The sequence below is a fragment of the Mercenaria mercenaria genome, chromosome 1 (genome assembly GCF_021730395.1).
Source record: "Mercenaria mercenaria strain notata chromosome 1, MADL_Memer_1, whole genome shotgun sequence".
NCBI classification, from domain to species: domain Eukaryota; kingdom Metazoa; phylum Mollusca; class Bivalvia; order Venerida; family Veneridae; genus Mercenaria; species Mercenaria mercenaria.
In genome coordinates, this window is record NC_069361.1 from 49,895,203 (window position 1) to 49,914,972 (window position 19,770).

The window sequence follows — 19,770 nt, forward strand, 5'->3', positions numbered from 1 at the left end:
TCTTAAAACAAGCATGATAAATGTCCACCGCAGTCAGACTAGCAGTATAGTATTGGGTCACATCAATCGCTTCCTTCCTTTCGGTCAATTAATTATTACATTCCTCTTAAATAAACACATAAAAAACTTAGAACCATACAACATTTAATAAGCTCAGTATTCAATCTCATATCAACTGCCTAAAATGTATGTTTTAACAAATAGTACTGCAGGAACAGGCGCAAATGTAAATGAATGCTGATAGAGTCATTATTTAATTGTTTTTGTGCATGCTTCTTTCCCTTAAATTACTGATGCTTACCAATGATAGGCTCACTTGGAAGCGAGCCAAATGCTAGACAAAATGTAAGTAGTCCAAATGCAGATGCAAAATTCTCTAAACCCACAACATCTATTGTCAGTACTGAAATTAAGCTAAAGTATGACCCCGGAAACATAGCTGAAGCTGTTGCATATACAGCCATGAAAGTAAAAGTTTCAAATAACGGAGCTAACAGAGAAAACACCCCACCAATTAACATACTAATTGCGTATATGTATTTACGCTTAATAACTGTATAATCTGCAAGCAATCCAATCAGTATTCTTGCCACAACTTCCACGCCACCAAATATTGTTACACTAAGTGCCACATGTGTTTTGTAATACCCAAGTGCCTTTACATTGGCAGGGATGAGAATGAAACTTCCAGTGTATCCAAATGCACAAAACATGAACGATATAATGTAAAGAGTGAATAATGCATTTTTAAAAAGAGAAATTCTCAGATCTAATGCAGCACAAGGTCTTTCTTTAATCTTTCGAACAGTATTTTCATCATCCTTTTCATCTGCGGATCCACCATCATCGATTTTAGATTCATTGCTTGCATTTCTAAGTGCATGAAGTCTTTGTCTCTTTTCTTCAACCAAATATCTTGGCTGGCGAAACGTACAAGCTGCTACGCATATGTTAGCAAAAGTGGCGCCAATTATCCAAAACGCTTCCTTCAGACCGTACTGCTCAATGAGGTACCTTAAGACGTAAATATTTCTGTTATTCACTTATTTGGTCAATATATGTGTTTTCTATCTTTCAGAATACAAGTCATATTTTTATACACTTGACAGTATAACTTGCATATGCCGTTTAGATTAACTATGTTGAAACAGCACTAATCTTTCAACATCAATTTAAATAAAGTGAAAACTGTGTCTTGAACATTACGTTGGTTGGCGAAACATGGTGTTGATTCGCCCTAACCAGCTATGTCGTAGAGACAAGAATTTGCGCACATTAAAACCACGCAATTTTTTTTTTGTTTGATGGACTTTTATTTCGTGAACTTCAAAAAAAAAAACAAGACAAAAGTATTTGACAGTTCTTTTAAACTGTCAAGTTTTTATGTTTTATAATCATTAAGATATGAGCCGCGCCATGAGAAAACCAACATAGTGCATTTGCGACCAGCATGGATCCAGACCAGTCTGTGCATCCGCGCAGTCTGGTCAGGATCCATGCTGTTCACTAACAGCTTCTCTAATTGCAATAGGCGCGAATGCGCAGGCTGGTCTGGATCCATGCTGGTCGCAAATATACTATGTTGGTTTTCTCATGATTCGGCTCATATGACAAAGAAACAGATAATACTTTTATAAATAGAACATACCTTTTGAAACTAGACTAAACTGATAATGTTATCCTGTTATTTCACTGTCCAGAGATTTATTCTCTCCGTTTTTCACTAAGGAATGCAAGAATAAAAACACATATTTGTTCTATCATCTATAATAAAGTTTAACACTTGTATAAAACCGGTCGTTCATCCTGATACTAGACCGTCCATGTCTTGCAAACCGCCCGCTTATAATAATTAGCTCAATAGAGAGAACGCAGATCTACGGATCGCTGGGTTGCGAGTTCGATCCCCGGGTCGGCCGTATGTCCTCTGTGACGATTTGATAAAAAGACATTGTGTCTGAAATCATTCGCCTCCCACCTCTGATTCATGTGTTGAACTTGGCAGCTACTTGCGGAGAACAGGTTTGTACTGGTACAGAATCCAGGAACACTGATTAGGTAAACTGCCCGCCGTTAGATAAATGAACTACTGTTGAAAAACGGCGTGAAACACCAAACAAACAAATTTATGTCTTCCTGTTCTGATATTTCATGAGTACCTTTAATATTTAACTTATTCTTTCATTAAATATACATACTTATATAGGAATGGTAGAGCCACTGCTCCAACGCCACTTCCAGATACCATTATGCCATTTGCTAATGCACGGCGTTTGTCGAAATAATAACTTATGATTGTCGAACAAGGTGCAAATGTTAATCCATATCCAATTCCTGCAAAAAGATATTTGATCCCTATTTCAAGGATAAAAGAATACTGCACAGATGAGCGTGACCTAGTACATCAGGGCAATACAAGAGGCCTTAGATCTAAATAAACTGTGTCATGACCACCTTAGAGTCCATTTCCTTTTAAATGGTATGCATCATAAATCAGCTGTTTTAAAGCCAGAAATTTATTTTATTGTTCGTTCTTCAACAAGCAAGATAAAAATGCAAAAGAAACCCTTGAAAAACAATACATATATAACATTATTCGCAAATAAGTCTATTTAACAATTTCAAGTGAAAAGAAATATGACAATAAAGTTACATGTCTAAACGTGTAAGTTTGGTATCAAATATGAAAGATAAATGATAGTTCACCTTAATGATAATAACTTTTAAAGAGATAAATGAATGTGATAAATTATTGAACTCTAGTTATGTATGATGATTGAGAGCATTTTTATTTGTTTTGTTTTGTTTAGTCTAACTAACAGAATAAAGAGCATAGGGCGACTTTTCCAGATTTGGCTGGTGTTAAGCATGGGCGGACACCTGGATAGAACCATCGCCTTCCGTAGCTGTGGTTTCATCACCGGGAGAAATCTACATCTGTAGAGGTTTTAAACCCACATCGGCACCCAACGACATTAACCATTCGACGATGAGGTACCCTGGGACATGGTTGTAAATAAACAGAAAAATGATGTTACAAACCAGTCATAAGGAAGGTCAAGTACATAAATTCCATTTTTGTTACGAATCCAGACAGGAAATGCCCAAGTCCTACCAAAATTCCTCCTGTAAAAGCTACCCTCCGGAATGTGTAGCGTCTGCATAGAAGATTTGCAACCGGTCCTGGAATAATGTTTTGTAGATCAGAGTATAATTAGAAACAAGAGGGTCACGATGGCCCTAGTTAGCTCACCTGAGTTCTGCTGCTTCCTAGAACAATTTTGGTATGAAACTATTTTGAAATAGTGCCAGTGTTTTCCGACAAGAGTATTTCAATAGTTTCTACATATAGAAAAAAGTGACCACACCCCTTGGCAGCCATGTTTTTTGACGAAACAGAATTTGTACAATCTTTTAAAGAGTCACACAAGGACCATTTGCGTAACAATATTTTAGAACTGGTCCTGCTGTTTCTGACAAGACTATATTTAAACTTTCCAATATATACATGTAGAGAAAGAAGGCCACGTCCCCATGGCGGCCGTGTCGTTTGGCAAATCGAAGAATTTGAACATTTTTGGTGGAGGGTCACACAAGAACCATTTAGGTAATTGTTTTTAAACCGGGCCATCAGTTATGACCAGGAGATTTTTAAAGTTTCCACGATATACATACAGGGTTAAATCTTGTTTGTATGAAAAAAAGTCCAAATTCTTCGATTCGCCAAACGACATGGCCGCCGTGGGGATGTGGCCTTCCACCTTTTGTAGGAGCGGCGGTTGTTGCACAGTTCATTACCAATCATGAACAGAATCAGTGGAACCGAGTCTGGTATTATTTAGCTTGTTTCAAATTCTCATGCATGCCTTTTGGGGATTTGAAGTGTTTAATTTAAAGCGGTCATCCCTCGTAGGAATTAGGTCCCTTGGCAAGGCATGTATTTAGAGAGAAGAAAATTGTACAAATAGATATTAAGTAAAATATGTTCTTCATATACACTATGAAACTGTTTTGTTATTGCATATGCAAAACATGACATCAATTCTGTATTCTTAAATGGGTTCTTTAAACTAAATGTTGAAAGTATAAACAACATAAATATAGAATACTATTTTCCTCAGTTATTAAGCTGCCACTTATTATATGCCGTTTGCGAGGGCCATTTTCGCCAAAATATGCTAATTGGCTTAAACGACAACTTATATTGAAACTGTAATTCTCGCTAAAATAAACTTGTTAAAATAATAAACGAAAAATAAGAACTATGTGAAATACATACCAAGACCAAAATAAAGTGTTCTGGCTATACTGCCAATCCGAGCTGTATTTCCGGATCCGGAAGAGTAATAATCCACCATCTCTGTATAAAGCACACCATACGCCTTGACACTTCCAACAACGAACATATATACATCACAAAACATCCTTTACGAAGGTAGCCAATACAAAGCGAGAGAAGTTTTCGTAATTCATTTGCAACTTACAATTTCAATAACACTCCAAACGCCTTGACACTTCCAACAACAAACATATGTATACATCACAAAATACCCTTTACGAAGGTAGCCAATACAAAGAGAGAGAGAAGTTTTTGTAATTCATTTGCAACTTACAATTTCAATAATACGCTACTTGTTCTAAGGTTTCTTAGCAAGCGTATGTCAGGAAAATCTCTTTTGCATGAAATTCTTCAGGTTTGCAAGTTGAAAGTGTTTAATTAATACAAATGTTTAAACACTGATAAAGGAGAAGGTTCACTTTTGCACCAAAATGGCCTAAAAACAGGAAGTCTCTAAATTGAGTAAATATCATGTTTACTTTCATCAAGAAGTATTGTTTTTCAAACTGCACAAAATATTTTACAATATATTCATTATAGAAGAAAATATCAAACATAACTGAAAATACTTTTAACATTATGGGTACGGGAAACCTTCAGTTTTTAACCGAATTTTTAAACATATCTGAAAATTTCGCTGTGAGCACAGCTGTCGACCACAATAAAAAAATTACCATAAATTCTGTAAAATAAGCTGGACCTATGGTCAAAATATTTTTGTGGTCCTTGAGTGTGCTCACTACTAAAACCATTCCCATATGATCTAAATATGGTAAAAAATGGCCGTTTTCCAAAAATTCTGCGATTTCAGCAGTATTCAGTGACATGTTTTAAACAAAATAATAAATGTATTTAAAAAAAAACTAAATTCCTTATAGTAAATAAACAGTCTTGTGGCAAACAATACATAGCTTTTCAAATTATAGCCAATCTGAAAATTTTCAAAATTGCATAGGCCATATAAGGCTTAAGTGAACTTGGTCCAAAGTTTGACATTTTATAAATTTTACTGAGGTATACAATTTCAATAGAATACTTACTACGAATCTGTTTTGTTGGCATACATACAAAACACTGCAATATGAAATTGTTTCATTGATTTATTAAAGAATGTGTTTATCTTAATATGAACTATCAAAACACGTCTAAGGACGACTATTAGCTAGCATTTTAATATATTATGAAATTAAATACCTTGCATCTTATTCAATTTCAAAACTGGATACGGGAAAGTTTATGCACATAATTTTATATACGTATTACATAACAGTGAAAATCAAACTGTAATAATTATAATTGCTAACCTATTAAGATATTCCAGGCAAAGCCTGAGTCAACATCATGACACTTCCTTTGTTCACCACGTTTCCGGTCGCTCATAGTTTTCTGAATATAAAACCTGTTATATATTTATTGTAAATGTAATACATGTATCTTAAAAGGAATTACTAACATCCTGTTTATTACTGGTAAAGAAATAATATTTCTATAAAACTTTTAAATCATGAAATATATTATCGTGAACTTCATTATTTCGTACCTCACAATTTTTCATTGTTTTTATTTATTTATTTATTTTTTTTTTTTTTTCGATAGTTTTATTAAATGACTTTTACAGTCAAATATTGAAAGTTTTTAGATCCAATTTGAAAGTTCATATTTAAAAACATGAACAATTACTTCAACATAAAATCATAGAATTTATATATATCAACAGTATTATGTAGAGATGGTACCTAAAAATTGAATTTGCATCTGATATTACTTTCTGTTGAAAACTTAATACCAGAGTACCTCAATAATTATATAATGGTTTAACTTTCAAATTTCATTTTTCATGCTGAAAGGCAATATTTAATCCAAATCTGGTCCTACTTGGAAATGCGAAGCCAGTGAAAGATAACTCTTCTAGGACTATTTAGTTATCTGAATAAAGTATGCATAGATTCGGATGTGTTTCCCAAAATATATATAGTTTACTTCAAGATCTATGAATAGTCATTCAAACTAAAAAGTTGAGCATTATCTTTCATTTTCAATCAAACTAATTCAAAGACAATTTGTTTTATTTATTACTGCCGATAATTTACAGGTATGGTATGATCATAGAAAAGAAAACATTATTCGTGAGAAAAATATAAACAGACTATATGAATTTTACGACATCGAATCCCTCAACATTTTACAAAATTTGTTTGCCAAGAATAATCAAAGCCTCATAATGTACGAGTTAAAAACAGAGAAATATAAAAATGTATATTCTATCTGGTGGTCGCACCAAAATCATACCAAAAACTGTGCCGAAAGAAGTTAGTTCACTTTTATGACACTCGCCTTGTGTTTACAAATGTACCTAATTTGCATATTGACCGAGGCGTGTGGAAACGCATTTACCTTGCGGAATCTGTCGTTACAGAAACATCTGTTAATATATTGCTGACGTTCTTTAGTATAAATAAAATGGTTGAGTTAGTTAAAAAGAATTGACAATTGCCTTTCTTTAGCTAATCCACCAAAGCAACGAAGCCGACGTCGCCGTCAAAAGTTCCCGTATTTACTGCACGGGGCTATGTTGAAATATTGCTAGTGTTAGATAAGCGATATGCACTTCAGTTTTGCACTTGATCTGTTGTTGTTGTCGTTGCATACGTAGCCTTAGGTACCATCTCTATACTATGCATTAGTTTTAAAATAGTATACATTACCTTGTATACATGTATAGGTAACACAGTATAAATGTGTACTACCACCAAAAATCTGCCTGCTCTTGCTCAAGTGTTACTAAATGACATTATATTTATGAATGTAGCACTGAATGCAAACTTGATTTATATATTTAGTAAAGCTCCTTTGATGAAAAAGTTACACATTTGAAGTAAATATCTAAAGATAAAATATTTTAGTGAAAGATGGCCATTGAATATATTTAATATTGACAGCCGTTTAAGCAACAGAGTGTTTAGAACTACGCTTGTAAAATAAACGATAAGCAAAATATCACGTTATTTTAATATAAGAAACACTGAACTATAATGATAGGATAAACAATGAGTATGTGGGGATTCGTGTAAAATGGTATACTAGAAAAAAGTCGAGTGCATTATTCTCGAATCATCAGTTGCGAGTGGCCACTTTCACATAAAACATTAAATTTTGTGCTTTCTTTTTTTGTTTCATAAACATAGCTACTTTAATAAACAGCACACATACCTAGTATCTTAAAGTCTGAACCACAAAGGCCAATTCATTTCTGAACACACAATCTATCGAATATGGCCAACAGAAAATCCTCTCAGTTTCAATTTATTCATAACATACCCCTCTGTCACCAAATAATCGGTTTTCATGTGTAAAAGTGATGTTAAAGTTTACTTTTGAATTCAGTTTGGTGTGATCAGGTCAGCGGCGTGGTCGATAGGAAAGTTGGCTTATAATTTCGATTGCAAAGTTGTAGATTCTAATCGAACTTGCCCCAGACCAGAGAAAATATGGTTAAAATATGACCTTTTGTGCATGTTGTAGCATTCCGTACAGGTACGAATAGTAAGCAGGCACAAGTGCTAACCTATTTCCATCGCCAATTTATCGCTAGAAACGCGGAGTTCGACTTATGAATGCTATGAATTGAGTTTAAACGTGAAAAAAAATCTTTACTTTCAATGGGCGACTGGCAATGGTTAGTATTTTCCTCTTCACGATCATGTTTCATACTATAATTAGGGGTCGGGTACGATATGTACACAAGGTCATACTTCAGTAATATTTTCTTTCTCGTTGTCATGGGTTACGTATAATCATTATGACACCCCTTCAGACCTTGTGATATAAAGACTATATCCATGGGTGAAAGACCTTTGTCGGAAAGGTTGATCAGTGCCTAATCTTCTGCACTACCTGCTAAAAGTTTTTGCAATCTTATTTATTTGCAATGGATATATGTAACACATCTGGCTAAAATGTCATTTTGAATCCGGATAAGGTATCTTTTTCGAATGGATAAAATGATTTGAGAACAGCAATTATTGTAGTCACATCACATCCCCAGAATGCTCATTTTTGCTAGCAATATAATATTATTATGTAAGTGACATTTTTGTAGGAATATTAAACTTAATTCGGACCTATTTAGTGGATATATTAAATAGAGGCAAGTAAATTTGTGTAACACAAAACAAACCTTTTAATCTTGTGAATCCTCCTGTATTCCTTCCACAATTAACATTTCATTAATTTTGTTGTCGATTTATTGATCTGAAAAACACAATGAACACGAAATAGTGTTTAAAAATAGCTAAGATGAGCGTGATTGCATAGTATTAAACAACCGAATTTCATAATTTGGAGCCTTTGTTCTTTGTTTATATTATGCAAATGCGGTATGCATTTTATTGTATTACTTGATATCGGGTCTTATATTCGTACTTTACGCATGCGATCCTCTTGTCACTTAATATGTCTCCGTTCTCGATCAAACCAATTATGAAACGGTTTTTATTTAAAATCTGCCAAATGTCATTTTAATATTTGATAATTCAGTAGATTAACAATGCATTTCAATTAATACTTCTTTAGATTAACTGTGAATAGATCTTATTTGCATTCATCTATTACTGATGCCATATATTTATTTGTTAAATAGATAAAAGATATAAATACAAATCGAATGGACAAGGTAAGAACTGCTTTGACATAAAAATGTCTCTTGAATCACTTAAATCTGCAGAAAATGTATTGTAAATGTAGTTTATTACTGTATTATGCTAATTTGCAAGGCGGGACCTCCGTGACCGAGTGTTTAAGATCGTTGACTACAAATCACTTGCCCCTCATCGACGTGGGATCGAGCCTAACTCGGGGTGTTGCTTTATTCATGTGAGGAAGCAATCCAGCTGGCTTACGAAATGTCGGTAGTTCTACCCAGGTGCCCGCTTGTGAAATAATGCACGGAGAGACACCTGGGGTCTTCCTCCACCATCAAAAGCTTGAAAGTCACCATATGACCTAAAATTTTGTCGATGCGACGTTAAACCCATCAGCTGAAGATAATTTGCTAGGCTAAAGATGAAAACAGTTCTGATCATAGGTAAGCAGACAATAATACAAATACAAATTAAGCTACAGAAGGACATTGGCCTTAATACCTCATGGCAACGTCTCTTTACGGCACATGTTAACTTCATTGCTGATTATCTACAGTGTATTTGTAACATGAAACCTTGTGACACAGAAGAAACTTGGTCTTTAATACTTCTTGATTATTATGATAAACCTGTTAATGTCTCTTCATGGCACATGTTAAGTTCATGACTGATTATCTACGGTGTAATTGTAAGATGAAACAATGTGACTGAATCTAGGTTTGAAACCAGAGAATGTCCAAGTACCCATGAAATATTTATTCTCTTACGCAACCGTCATAATAAAAGTTCACGAATATTAGGTGCTCAATTATTAAAATTTTGATAACTAAAATATCAACTCTGCTAAAAACTGTATTTGTTTTACAAGGCATAACACCAAAACAGTTCGGTAGTCAAGAGGACGTTGGACTATTCAGACTAAATTTACAAGCCGGCCTTGATTTTTTATATAACTGGGTGAGTCCCTCCACAACACATGTTAACTTCGTGGCTAATTATCTATAATAAAAAGGGTACAATCTAAATGTACTAAGACACCTTGAACTTGCCCTTTTGATTTCAGAGGCAGACAGTTTGCTAAATAAAACAATGGCTCTATGCATGCATTCTAGATAATATCTGACATATAATATTTTACCTAAAATACACGTTTATTTTTACAGAGTTCTGCGTGCGGCACACAGCAGTGTTGCAGTACAAAGTTTTGCAAAATAAAAGATAATTGCTACAAGCATGCCTAAATTAGGTCCTGACTAGATCTATCATGATATTGGACCCTAGAACCAACGAACACAAGAGGTACTTGTTTGCGCGTCCAGACAAGGATGGACAGACACATCAACTCACAAACGCTCATATACCAAGGCACAATAAAAACACGAGTACAGCCTGTTAAATGTCCGCTTGCAATTGTAAGAAGCTATTTGATAACCACAGCGACGCGCCGGCGGCCGAATCGACGTTCTGATGTCTTAAATGTAAAATACCTTATTTACAGTATTTGCATATCACTAGATGGTCATATTCCAAAAGAGTCTTTGTCATGATAATACTATAACAATTACAATTTATACAGTCACTTTAAGATTCTTACATTTTACATAATAACACAAATAATAAATATGAGAATCCTTAGGTGCAAGACGTTTATCCAATTTCAACATTTGATTCATCAAAAATAATTTTAATGATATTTGCTTTTAAATAAATTTAATGTTTAATTTCGATTTACCCACAACACGATTTATGATGCCATCATTTCGCCATTTTTCCCTTCTATTTTCTATATAAAATGTGCAAAAATGTCATACATGCGTTTATATAAAGCAACTTTTTGCATGATACCATTGAAACCTTATATAGGTGCAAGCAATTTCTTACTCTAAATGAATATATCTTAATGCCATCCATATACAAGGCCAATCTGATATCCGTAGGAAGGCCGGCATATTGTTATACAATCTAGGCAGGTATAGATAAAAAAAACACAAACCCTACAGGAGTCCGTAACGGAGCATGGGTAAATGGAGATTTTTGGAACTTGGATATCAGATATTTACGTATTTGAAAGCTGCAGACCTATATTTCAAAAATATTCTCAAAATGAATTTCGTGTAATAAATGTTGATTGTACGGAAGGTTGAAAGGGCCATCAGAAGCTAATACGTTTTAATATGCTACGGCTACGGAAAGGATATATATGTATGATCTCCTAAAATGCATTTTATAGTTATTTTTGTCTCGAAAGTCTGTTTTCATACAAACGTGTTAAAATCTTTAAAAAAAATTCCTAATATCCCAGAAATCAGTGAAGGAGATAACTGTGGTCAAATCTAGTTTTTTTTTCAACAGATAATGCGAATTTAGTGCGATTCCAACCGTTATTTGTTCTCCAAACCGCTACACACTTGATACACTTGGTTGACTTTAGATTATATTTTGTATCAAACATACAGGACTTTTGAATGAGAAAGCACAAAGCGTCAATGACTTTTTATGTGATTGTTAAATGAGAGTGGCCATTTAACTCCAATATGTAATAGGAGAATGGCCTTTACCTCCTATATGTAAATGGACAAAGGCCTATAACTCCTATATGTATAAAGGGAGAGTGGCCTTTAACTCCTATATATAAAGGGAGAGTGGCCTTTAACTCCTATATATAAAGGGAGAGTGGCCTTTAACTCCTATATATAAAGGGAGAGTGGCCTTTAACTCCTATTTGACAATAACAGCAAGAGTTGCTTAGCATAATACATTGGAAATAAACTGCTTCATAAGTTGGCAGAGAAGATATTTGAGTCTCATAAAAGTCCATTATATGCATATCACCACAGTTACTTGCCGTATGCTAGATTAATTAGTTTTGGCAAATGAATGTCATGTTTTGTATGAAGGTTAACCGTTGTGCTTTGTTAGATGGTGTACTTAGACACTGTAAAATGGAAGGATCTATTGATACTGCCGTAGCCGAAAATAATGACAGTGAACACTTCTTGATGATTAAATGTAGATATATTTACAAAGAAAATGATTGTTTTTCTCATTTTTCTCGGCACTATTTTTGATATACTTTATATTCTTCCTCGAACGAATGAAATATACATTGAACTTTCAACTGCTAAAACCCACACGGTTGCATATATGAAATAGGCGAATTTATTAAGATTTATGCTTTGAAATAAATAGTTCTAGACATGTGCTGAAGTCCATGACTGGGCAGTATAGGAGGAACATATCAGACATAGTTGACCAAAAAATATTACCTTGACCTTGAAACAAGGGATTAAACTCATTGACCACTAATTGTGACCTTCTCTTTTGAGCTAAAGTGTATGGGTGCTGCGAATAACATACTGCGTGCAGTATTTGTTTCAAGTAATATTAAAATCCATTGAGTTATGGAGTGGAGAGGAAAAAGGAAACAAATCTCATGTTGACCTCGAGTTTTGCGCGAGACAGGATGCTTCATCCGAGTTATATTAAATCCCTTTATGGATGGCATTGTTATTGATCGGACAAGAAATCTTAAAATAGCTTAGAAACAAAAACTCATATTCTAATGTTCATAATATGACCAAACTTCAATTTTAAAGAAAGGTCATTTTAGCCAAAATCTGGAGGTCAGTGCCCTTAGTACTTGTTATTGTTTTGTTTTGAAATCGGAAATGTTTCCTTAAACTTACGCATTCAACAGATGTTTGGTATCTGAAACAGATAATAGCATAAAAACAGTTGCAGGAGTATGCAAAATGAATTATTTAGGGAAAATAACCAGATAAATGAATAAAATGATAATGTACCTTCACGTAAATTTAAATTTACATTGGGGTTATAATGTCGTTGGTTATAAGTGTAAAATAAGCTATACTTATTTTATTTGCATCGCAAAGCTTCTGTAGAAAAGTGTGTGCATAAATGCCTATGTTATAATTTCTGATACTAGGCACTTAGTTTTCTGCTTGAATGTAGAAAGTTATAATCTATCCTATCCCGCCTTTCTTCCTACTCTTATTTTCACATCCGACATTTTTATTTATTCGACGTTTAATTGTACTGTTTTGTCTTCACGCAGGCTTCCATACTTGACATCAGTCTTTGCATGTATCCATGTGATCACAACTTTGAAATAAAAATCAGTTCCGATAAATTTTATAGAACAAACAATACTGTTTTCTGTTTACTTCCGAATTGTTTAGTATACTCATTTTAAATACATTTATTAAACTTGTCAATGCGACTAAAATAGAATAAAAAAAGTAAAAGAACACGAAGATACAAGTCATTGTATTTATAGATGTGTGAAACTAGTGTCATTTGATTCCACGTCATCTTTGCACTCATCTTCTGTTGCTCTGCCATCATCTTGTTGTTGGTTCTCAGTCAAACTTGGGGTTTTATTGTCTGTTTTGGAGCAACATCGGACGACGATAGGTTCCAGTAGTATAATGACTCCGGCCAAAATGTACATACAGCCAGTCAGAATGAAAGATAAATGCCAGTTTCCGTTCAAGTCGTACAACCAGCCTGAAATGTAAATTTTTACTCAACTGTACTTTTGCATTTTGTGGTATTTTGAGAAAACATGCTACAGCTTCCATATTAATAAAGTAGTAACGCTACTTTAAACTTTAAAGTTCAGTATTCAATTTCATATCAACTGCCCAAATTGAGTGGTACTACAACTACAGGCGCATGTGTAAATGAATGCTGATAGAGCCTTTTTTATGTGTCCTTCCCTTAGATTACTGATACTTACCAATGATAGGCTGACTTGGAAGCGAGCCAAATGCTAGACAAAATGTAAGTAATCCAAATGCAGCTGCAAAATTTTCTAAACCCACAACATCTATTGTCAGTACTGAAATTAAGCTAAAGTATGACCCCGGAAACATAGCTGAAGCTGTTGCATATACAGCCATGAAAGTAAAACTTTTAAATAATGGAGCTGACAGAGAAAACGCCCCACCAATTAACATACTAACTGCGTAAATGTGTTTACGCTTAATAACGGTATAATCTGCAAGCAATCTAATCAGTATTCTAGCAACAACTTCCACGCCACCAAATATTGTTACACTAAGTGCCACATACGTTTTGTCATACCCAAGTGCCTTTACATTGGCAGGGATGAGAATGAAACTGCCAGTATATCCAAATGCACAACACATGAACGATATAACGTAAAGAGTGAACAATGCATTTTTAAAAAGAGAAATTCGCAGATCTAATGCAGCGCAAGGTCTTTTGTTAGCCTTTTGAACAGTATTTTCATGACTCTTTTCACATGAGGATCGACCATCATTGATTCTAGATTCATTGCTTGCATTTCCACGTGCATGCTCCCTCTTTCTCTGTTCCTCAACCAAATATCTTGGTTGGCGGAACGTACAAGCTGCTACACATATGTTAGCAAAAGTGGCGCCAATTATCCAAAATGCTCCGCTCAGACCGTACTGCTCAGTGAGGTACCTGAAGACGTAGATAATAGGGTTATTATAACAGTAGCTTCATCTGGAATGCAGTATTCGGCTCGAGTGGATTTTGCCAGATCAGATCTCATGAGGCGCGCAAGCGCCGAGTGTTATCCGACCTTGCAAAATCCACGAGAGCCGAATACAAAGTCCCAGATCTAGCTACTGTTATCATGACTCTTTTATTATATACCTTTACCATTTTGATTCTTGTTTTGTTCTTTTGTTCTTCAACGAAATCTTCAGTGTTTATCGATATTAAATGAAACTTAGTGAATTTTTTATGAGCGCTATTTATAGAAATGTGTCGGGTCATGCATATTAATGCAAAGAGTCCGACAGCATACAATACGAAAGGTACAATACGGAATTTAAAAGGTACAATACGGAATTTTTCTCTGTTTGTTCATATTTAATTGTGAAATACAAGCCGATTTTTTACAGAATTTTTATATATAGGTATAAAATAAATGTATGTTATTGACTGATTAGGTCAATTTTAGTGCTTTCTGTCTGTCAGAATATAAATTAAAGCTTTATACATCCGACAATTTAACTTGCAAACGCCGTTTAGAGTAACTATATTGAAGCAAAACTAATCTTCTTTCAAGATCAATATAAATGAGGTGAAAAAGTAATTTACAAATCGCTGGTGGAACATGCTGTTGATTCCCTCGAACCAGCTGTGCCACAGAGTCTTTATGCTCTATGTTCTGATATTTTATGGTGGCGTAGAAAGGACAATTACACATATTCTATCTTTAAATATACATACTTATAAAGGAATGGTAGAGCCATTGCTCCAACACCACTTCCAGATACCATTATACCATTTGCTAATGCACGGCGTTTATCGAAATAGTAACTTATAATTGTCGAACAAGGTGCAAATGTTAACCCGTATCCAATTCCTGCAAATAAGAAATATCCCTATTTTAAGCTTTTTATAAAAGTTAATTGCATAGAATTACAACATTATAAGAATGTGACATGAATATACTAGACCTTAAATATTCCCTGCGTGGTTTAAATACACTGTGAGATGACCACCTTAGATTTCATTTTCTTTAAAATGGAATTGACAGTAGCAAGTGCATCACTACATCAGTTATGTAAAGCCCAAAAGTAATGTTACTTCAAACAAAGATTACGTTTTTAATGAAACAATTCATATGACAATACAGTAACATGTCCGAACGATGTAAGTTTAGTAAGATAAATGATAATTCACGTTATATAAGTTAATGATAACTTTAAATCTGATATAAATAAACGTGATAAATTATTGAACTCCGGCTTTGTATGTGTACAGAGAGCTTTTTTTATTTGTTTCTATTGGATATTAGAGTCGCACCGACACAAATAAGATCCTTTGGCGACTTTTCCAGCTTTGGCTGGTTGTCCGAGTGTCATTTTAGGCTTTGCCGGCAGCTTGATAGAATCACTTCACCGACTTGACGTATCTGTGCCAAACCCATATCGGTGAAGAGCAAGTGCCTCGAAGTCAGAGACATGAACCACTCGACCATGATGTCCACTGGAACAAAGAGGTAAAGGAACAGAAAGGTGGTGTTACAAACCAATCATCAGGAAAGTCAAGTACATGAATTCCATCTCTGTTACGAATCCCGACAGGAAATGACCAAGTCCTACCAGAATTCCCCCTGTAAAAGCTACACGCCGGAACGTGTAGAACTTGCAAAGAAGATTTGCTACCGGACCTGGAATAATGGATTATAGAATATCGTATACAGTCTAAAAGAAAAAAATGAGAATCTTGAGACCGTCAAGCCTAAATGAGCCGCGCCATGAGTAAACCAACATACTGGCTTTGCGACCAGCATGGATCCAGACAAGCCTGCGCATCCGCGCAGTCTGGTCAGGATCTATGATGTTCGCTAACAGTTTCTCTTATTGTAATATGCTTTGAAATCGAACAGCATGGATCCTGACCAGACTGCGAGGATGCGCAGGCTGGTCTGGTTCCATGCTGGTCGCAAACCCAATGTTGGTTTTCTCATGGCATGGCTCAAATGATGTTTTTCTCTCAGATACATTCCGGTTTCTTCAATATATTTTACATAGTTATTCCTTTACAAAACACGCGAGCATTCAGACATCTTTAAATACATTTTTAACCATTCAGAGAATGTGTCCGGTTTCTAGAAACACGCTCATGTCGTTGTGCTAAAATGTGGACTATATGAGTAGCTTTCAGTGATTTAGATGTATGCCTGCTTCTTGTCAATTCGACCCTTCCTGTGGTTTCGATCCCTTAGCATTTTCCGAAATAACGCACGAGACGCATCTGACATCAGTAAAGTACCGGTTACGTTCGATACGTCGATGATTTACCTAAGCGTAAAACGCGAATTTATCACTCAATATGCGCAAAAAGCAGATAAATCATCAAACAAATGGTTGCCACAGTATATATTCGACCTTAATTTCATCTAAATTCCCGATTATTTGCCATTAAATCGTTGTAGTTTCCATTTAATTTTCGCTAAACTTTCTTCTACGCCACCGGACTCTTGAAGGTGTGTATTGATTTTTCAGCCGGTAGTTGCTTCCCTTTCAAAAACCCCGTATTTTACCGTTAAATTCATACTTACTGGTCCGCCATTTTTAATGCAAAATGAGGCGAGCGGCTGACGATTTCGCGGGTTGTTGGGTCATGTCCGCGCACCTGCTCTTTTGACTCTAAATTTCTTGATTTTGCTTTGAATCTTATTTAATAATACATTTTGTAGCATAATGCCAGTATTTTTGATTTTTCAACCAACTAATTGGTGTCTTATAGAAGGTCAAACGAAATAAGGCTGCAGTGCCTAAAACTAATTTCTTCGTCCAGAAACTAATCATCCAGTTGACATGTGTTTTTAAAAAGTTACACTTTCCAGTTTGTACATCGTTATTTTACAATTCTACATACAAGTGGCTTCAGGGTGGAATGAACAAAGTGAACTGTGCGGTAAATACTATTTTTTCACATTAAACAAGACTTTCTACACATATGCATTCAGAGGGTGCGAATTAACAAGAAAGCTTTTTAGTGATTCAGACCGATGACATGGTTGGTTTTATGTGTGCATAATTTATATATTTTACATTTCTTTGTGTTTTAAGATGTTTATATCTTTGGAGGAATGCCCAAAATATACTTTGACCTAATTTTGACCCTCGCACATGTCTTTGTTAATGCGCATGCGCAGAAGGAAGTGTTTAGGGGATCGAAACTACAGCATAACAGGCTATTATATTTTGGCTTTACGAGTGCTACCATTTAATCACCTGAAAAGGTTAAATTTATGGTCTGTTTACTGAAAACATTTGTCATACAATCTATCGAATTATGTAAGAAATAAAAGCCTACTTCTTAGATGGAAGTTTTTAAATGCCATTGTGCGATTGAAATATGTGTCACCATACTTGAACTAAGTGTTGTTATATTTTCTGATCCTTGTGAATCATTGAGTCCATTTAGCTTTATCATGAATAAGGAGATTTGCTTAAGCCGGTTCTAAGCGAAGCGAGGGATGTTGCACAATTCATTATCACTCATCAACAGAATCAATCAAACTGAGTCTAGAATTATTTTCCTTGTTTGAAACTCTAATACATATCTATAAGAGATTTAAAGTGTACACCTTTCATAGCAGTAAGGTCCCTGGGCAAGGCGTGTATTTAGAGTGAAAAGATTACACCAATCGATATATAGTAAAATATGTTCTTTAATTACACTTTGAAACTGCTTTGTAATTGCATGTGCAAAACATGACATTAATTCTGTTATCTTAAATTGATTCTTAAAACTAAATATTGCAAGACATAGTATAAAAACACACAAAATATGGATTATATTTTCCTGAATTATCAAGCTGCCACTCACTGTTTTTGCAAGGGGCCTTTTTACCTCAAATATGGTAATAGGCTAAAACGACAAGTTATTTTGGAATTGTGCTTCTCGCTCGCTAATACACACTTGTTTATATAATTAACACGTTTGAATAATGTGAAATACATACCAAGACCAAAATAAAGTGTTCTGGCTATACTGCCGATCCAAGCTGTATTTCCGGATCCGGAAGAGTAATAATCGACCATCTCTGTATAGAGCACTCCATACGCCTTGACACTTCCAACAACGAACATATACATCACCAAACACCCTATACGAGGGTAGCCAGCATAAAGAAAGAGAAGTTTTTATTCATTTACAACTTACAACCTCAATAAAGAAAGAGAAGTTTTTTATTCATTTACAACTTACAACCTCAATAAAGAAAGAGAAGTTTTTATTCATTTACAACTTACAACCTCAATAAAGAAAGAGAAGTTTTTATTCATTTACAACTTACAACCTCAATAAAGAAAGAGAAGTTTTTTGTTCATTTACAACTTACAACCTCAATAAAGAAAGAGAAGTTTTTATTCATTTACAACTTACAACCTCAATAAAGAAAGAGAAGTTTTTTGTTCATTTACAACTTACAACCTCAATAAAGAAAGAGAAGTTTTTATTCATTTACAACTTACAACCTCAATAAAGAAAGAGAAGTTTTTTGTTCATTTACAACTTACAACCTCAATAAAGAAAGAGAAGTTTTTATTCATTTACAACTTACAACCTCAATAAAGAAAGAGAAGTTTTTTGTTCATTTACAACTTACAACCTCAATAAAGAAAGAGAAGTTTTTATTCATTTACAACTTACAACCTCAAAAGTATTATTTTGATACTTTGCTCAGAAAAAAAATATTTATGATTTCATTGCTTCTCTCTCTCAGGAAAAGAAAATTGCACGAAAATCTTCAGGTTTACAATTTGAAAGTGTCAATAAATACAAATGCTTAAACACTACAATGTAAATTTATCAACTTTAACATCATTTAATGAAACAAAGAATCAACAAATTTCTGCTACGGCGTTCAATTTCAAAAGAAAACGTTTACATAGCGTCAGTTTCTAGATTAACACGTCTAACGGCGCAAGGCAATCACTTATAGTGCTTTCATCCTCTACTAGTACAGACACATAGCAATCGGACAACACGGACTGAGCGACAGAAATCCCCTCAAAACTGAGAGAGAGATAGAGAGAGAGAGAGAGGTCCTTTACGTATACATTACACTGTAATATAATCTTTTTATCAATGTATTCAAGACTGTGTCCGTCATAACATAGTAGTTGGTGACATTAGTCAGACTGTTGCCTATAAACTTGCATCTTAACATATTTTGAAATATAATATTTTGCAACTAGTTCAATTTCAAAGCCGGATTCCGGGAAGTTTCTGTACATAAGTCATAATAAG

At 34.5% G+C, this 19,770-nt stretch overlaps 2 protein-coding genes across 2 annotated transcripts; both read right to left on the reverse strand.

Annotated features, from left to right (window-relative positions):
* Nucleotides 1-231: 231 nt before the first annotated feature.
* LOC123566727 (monocarboxylate transporter 12-like) lies at nucleotides 232-5,868 on the reverse strand. Its single transcript, XM_053536858.1, has 5 exons — nucleotides 5,644-5,868; nucleotides 4,280-4,425; nucleotides 3,043-3,183; nucleotides 2,199-2,334; nucleotides 232-1,014 (listed from the first exon to the last, which is right to left on the reverse strand). The coding sequence occupies exons 2-5, from the start codon at nucleotides 4,422-4,424 to the stop codon at nucleotides 288-290; spliced, it is 1,149 nt and encodes a 382-aa protein (XP_053392833.1). The 5' UTR covers nucleotide 4,425; nucleotides 5,644-5,868; the 3' UTR covers nucleotides 232-287.
* A 7,402-nt stretch (nucleotides 5,869-13,270) lies between these two features.
* On the reverse strand, nucleotides 13,271-18,614 carry LOC123566719 (monocarboxylate transporter 12-like). The gene is made up of 5 exons (XM_053546605.1): nucleotides 18,482-18,614; nucleotides 16,034-16,174; nucleotides 15,229-15,364; nucleotides 13,739-14,451; nucleotides 13,271-13,506 (listed from the first exon to the last, which is right to left on the reverse strand). The coding sequence occupies exons 1-5, from the start codon at nucleotides 18,612-18,614 to the stop codon at nucleotides 13,271-13,273; spliced, it is 1,359 nt and encodes a 452-aa protein (XP_053402580.1).
* Nucleotides 18,615-19,770: the final 1,156 nt, after the last annotated feature.

Bases quoted from the DNA above. Each gene is read 5' to 3' on its own strand.
- LOC123566727 (XM_053536858.1), bottom strand. From the start codon at position 4,424: ATGTTTTGTGATGTATATATGTTCGTTGTTGGAAGTGTCAAGGCGTAT. The intron at 3,184-4,279 runs GTATGTATTTCA...ACATTATTCCAG, and splicing joins AACACTTTATTTTGGTCTTG to GACCGGTTGCAAATCTTCTA. The intron at 1,015-2,198 runs GTATGTATATTT...TTACGTCTTAAG, and splicing joins GCTCTACCATTCCTATATAA to GTACCTCATTGAGCAGTACG.
- LOC123566719 (XM_053546605.1), bottom strand. From the start codon at position 18,614: ATGTATATGTTCGTTGTTGGAAGTGTCAAGGCGTATGGAGTGCTCTAT. The intron at 15,365-16,033 runs GTTTGTAACACC...TCTTATTTGCAG, and splicing joins CTTGACTTTCCTGATGATTG to GAATTGGATACGGGTTAACA. The intron at 13,507-13,738 runs GTAAGTATCAGT...TTTACATTTCAG, and splicing joins TCCAAGTCAGCCTATCATTG to GCTGGTTGTACGACTTGAAC.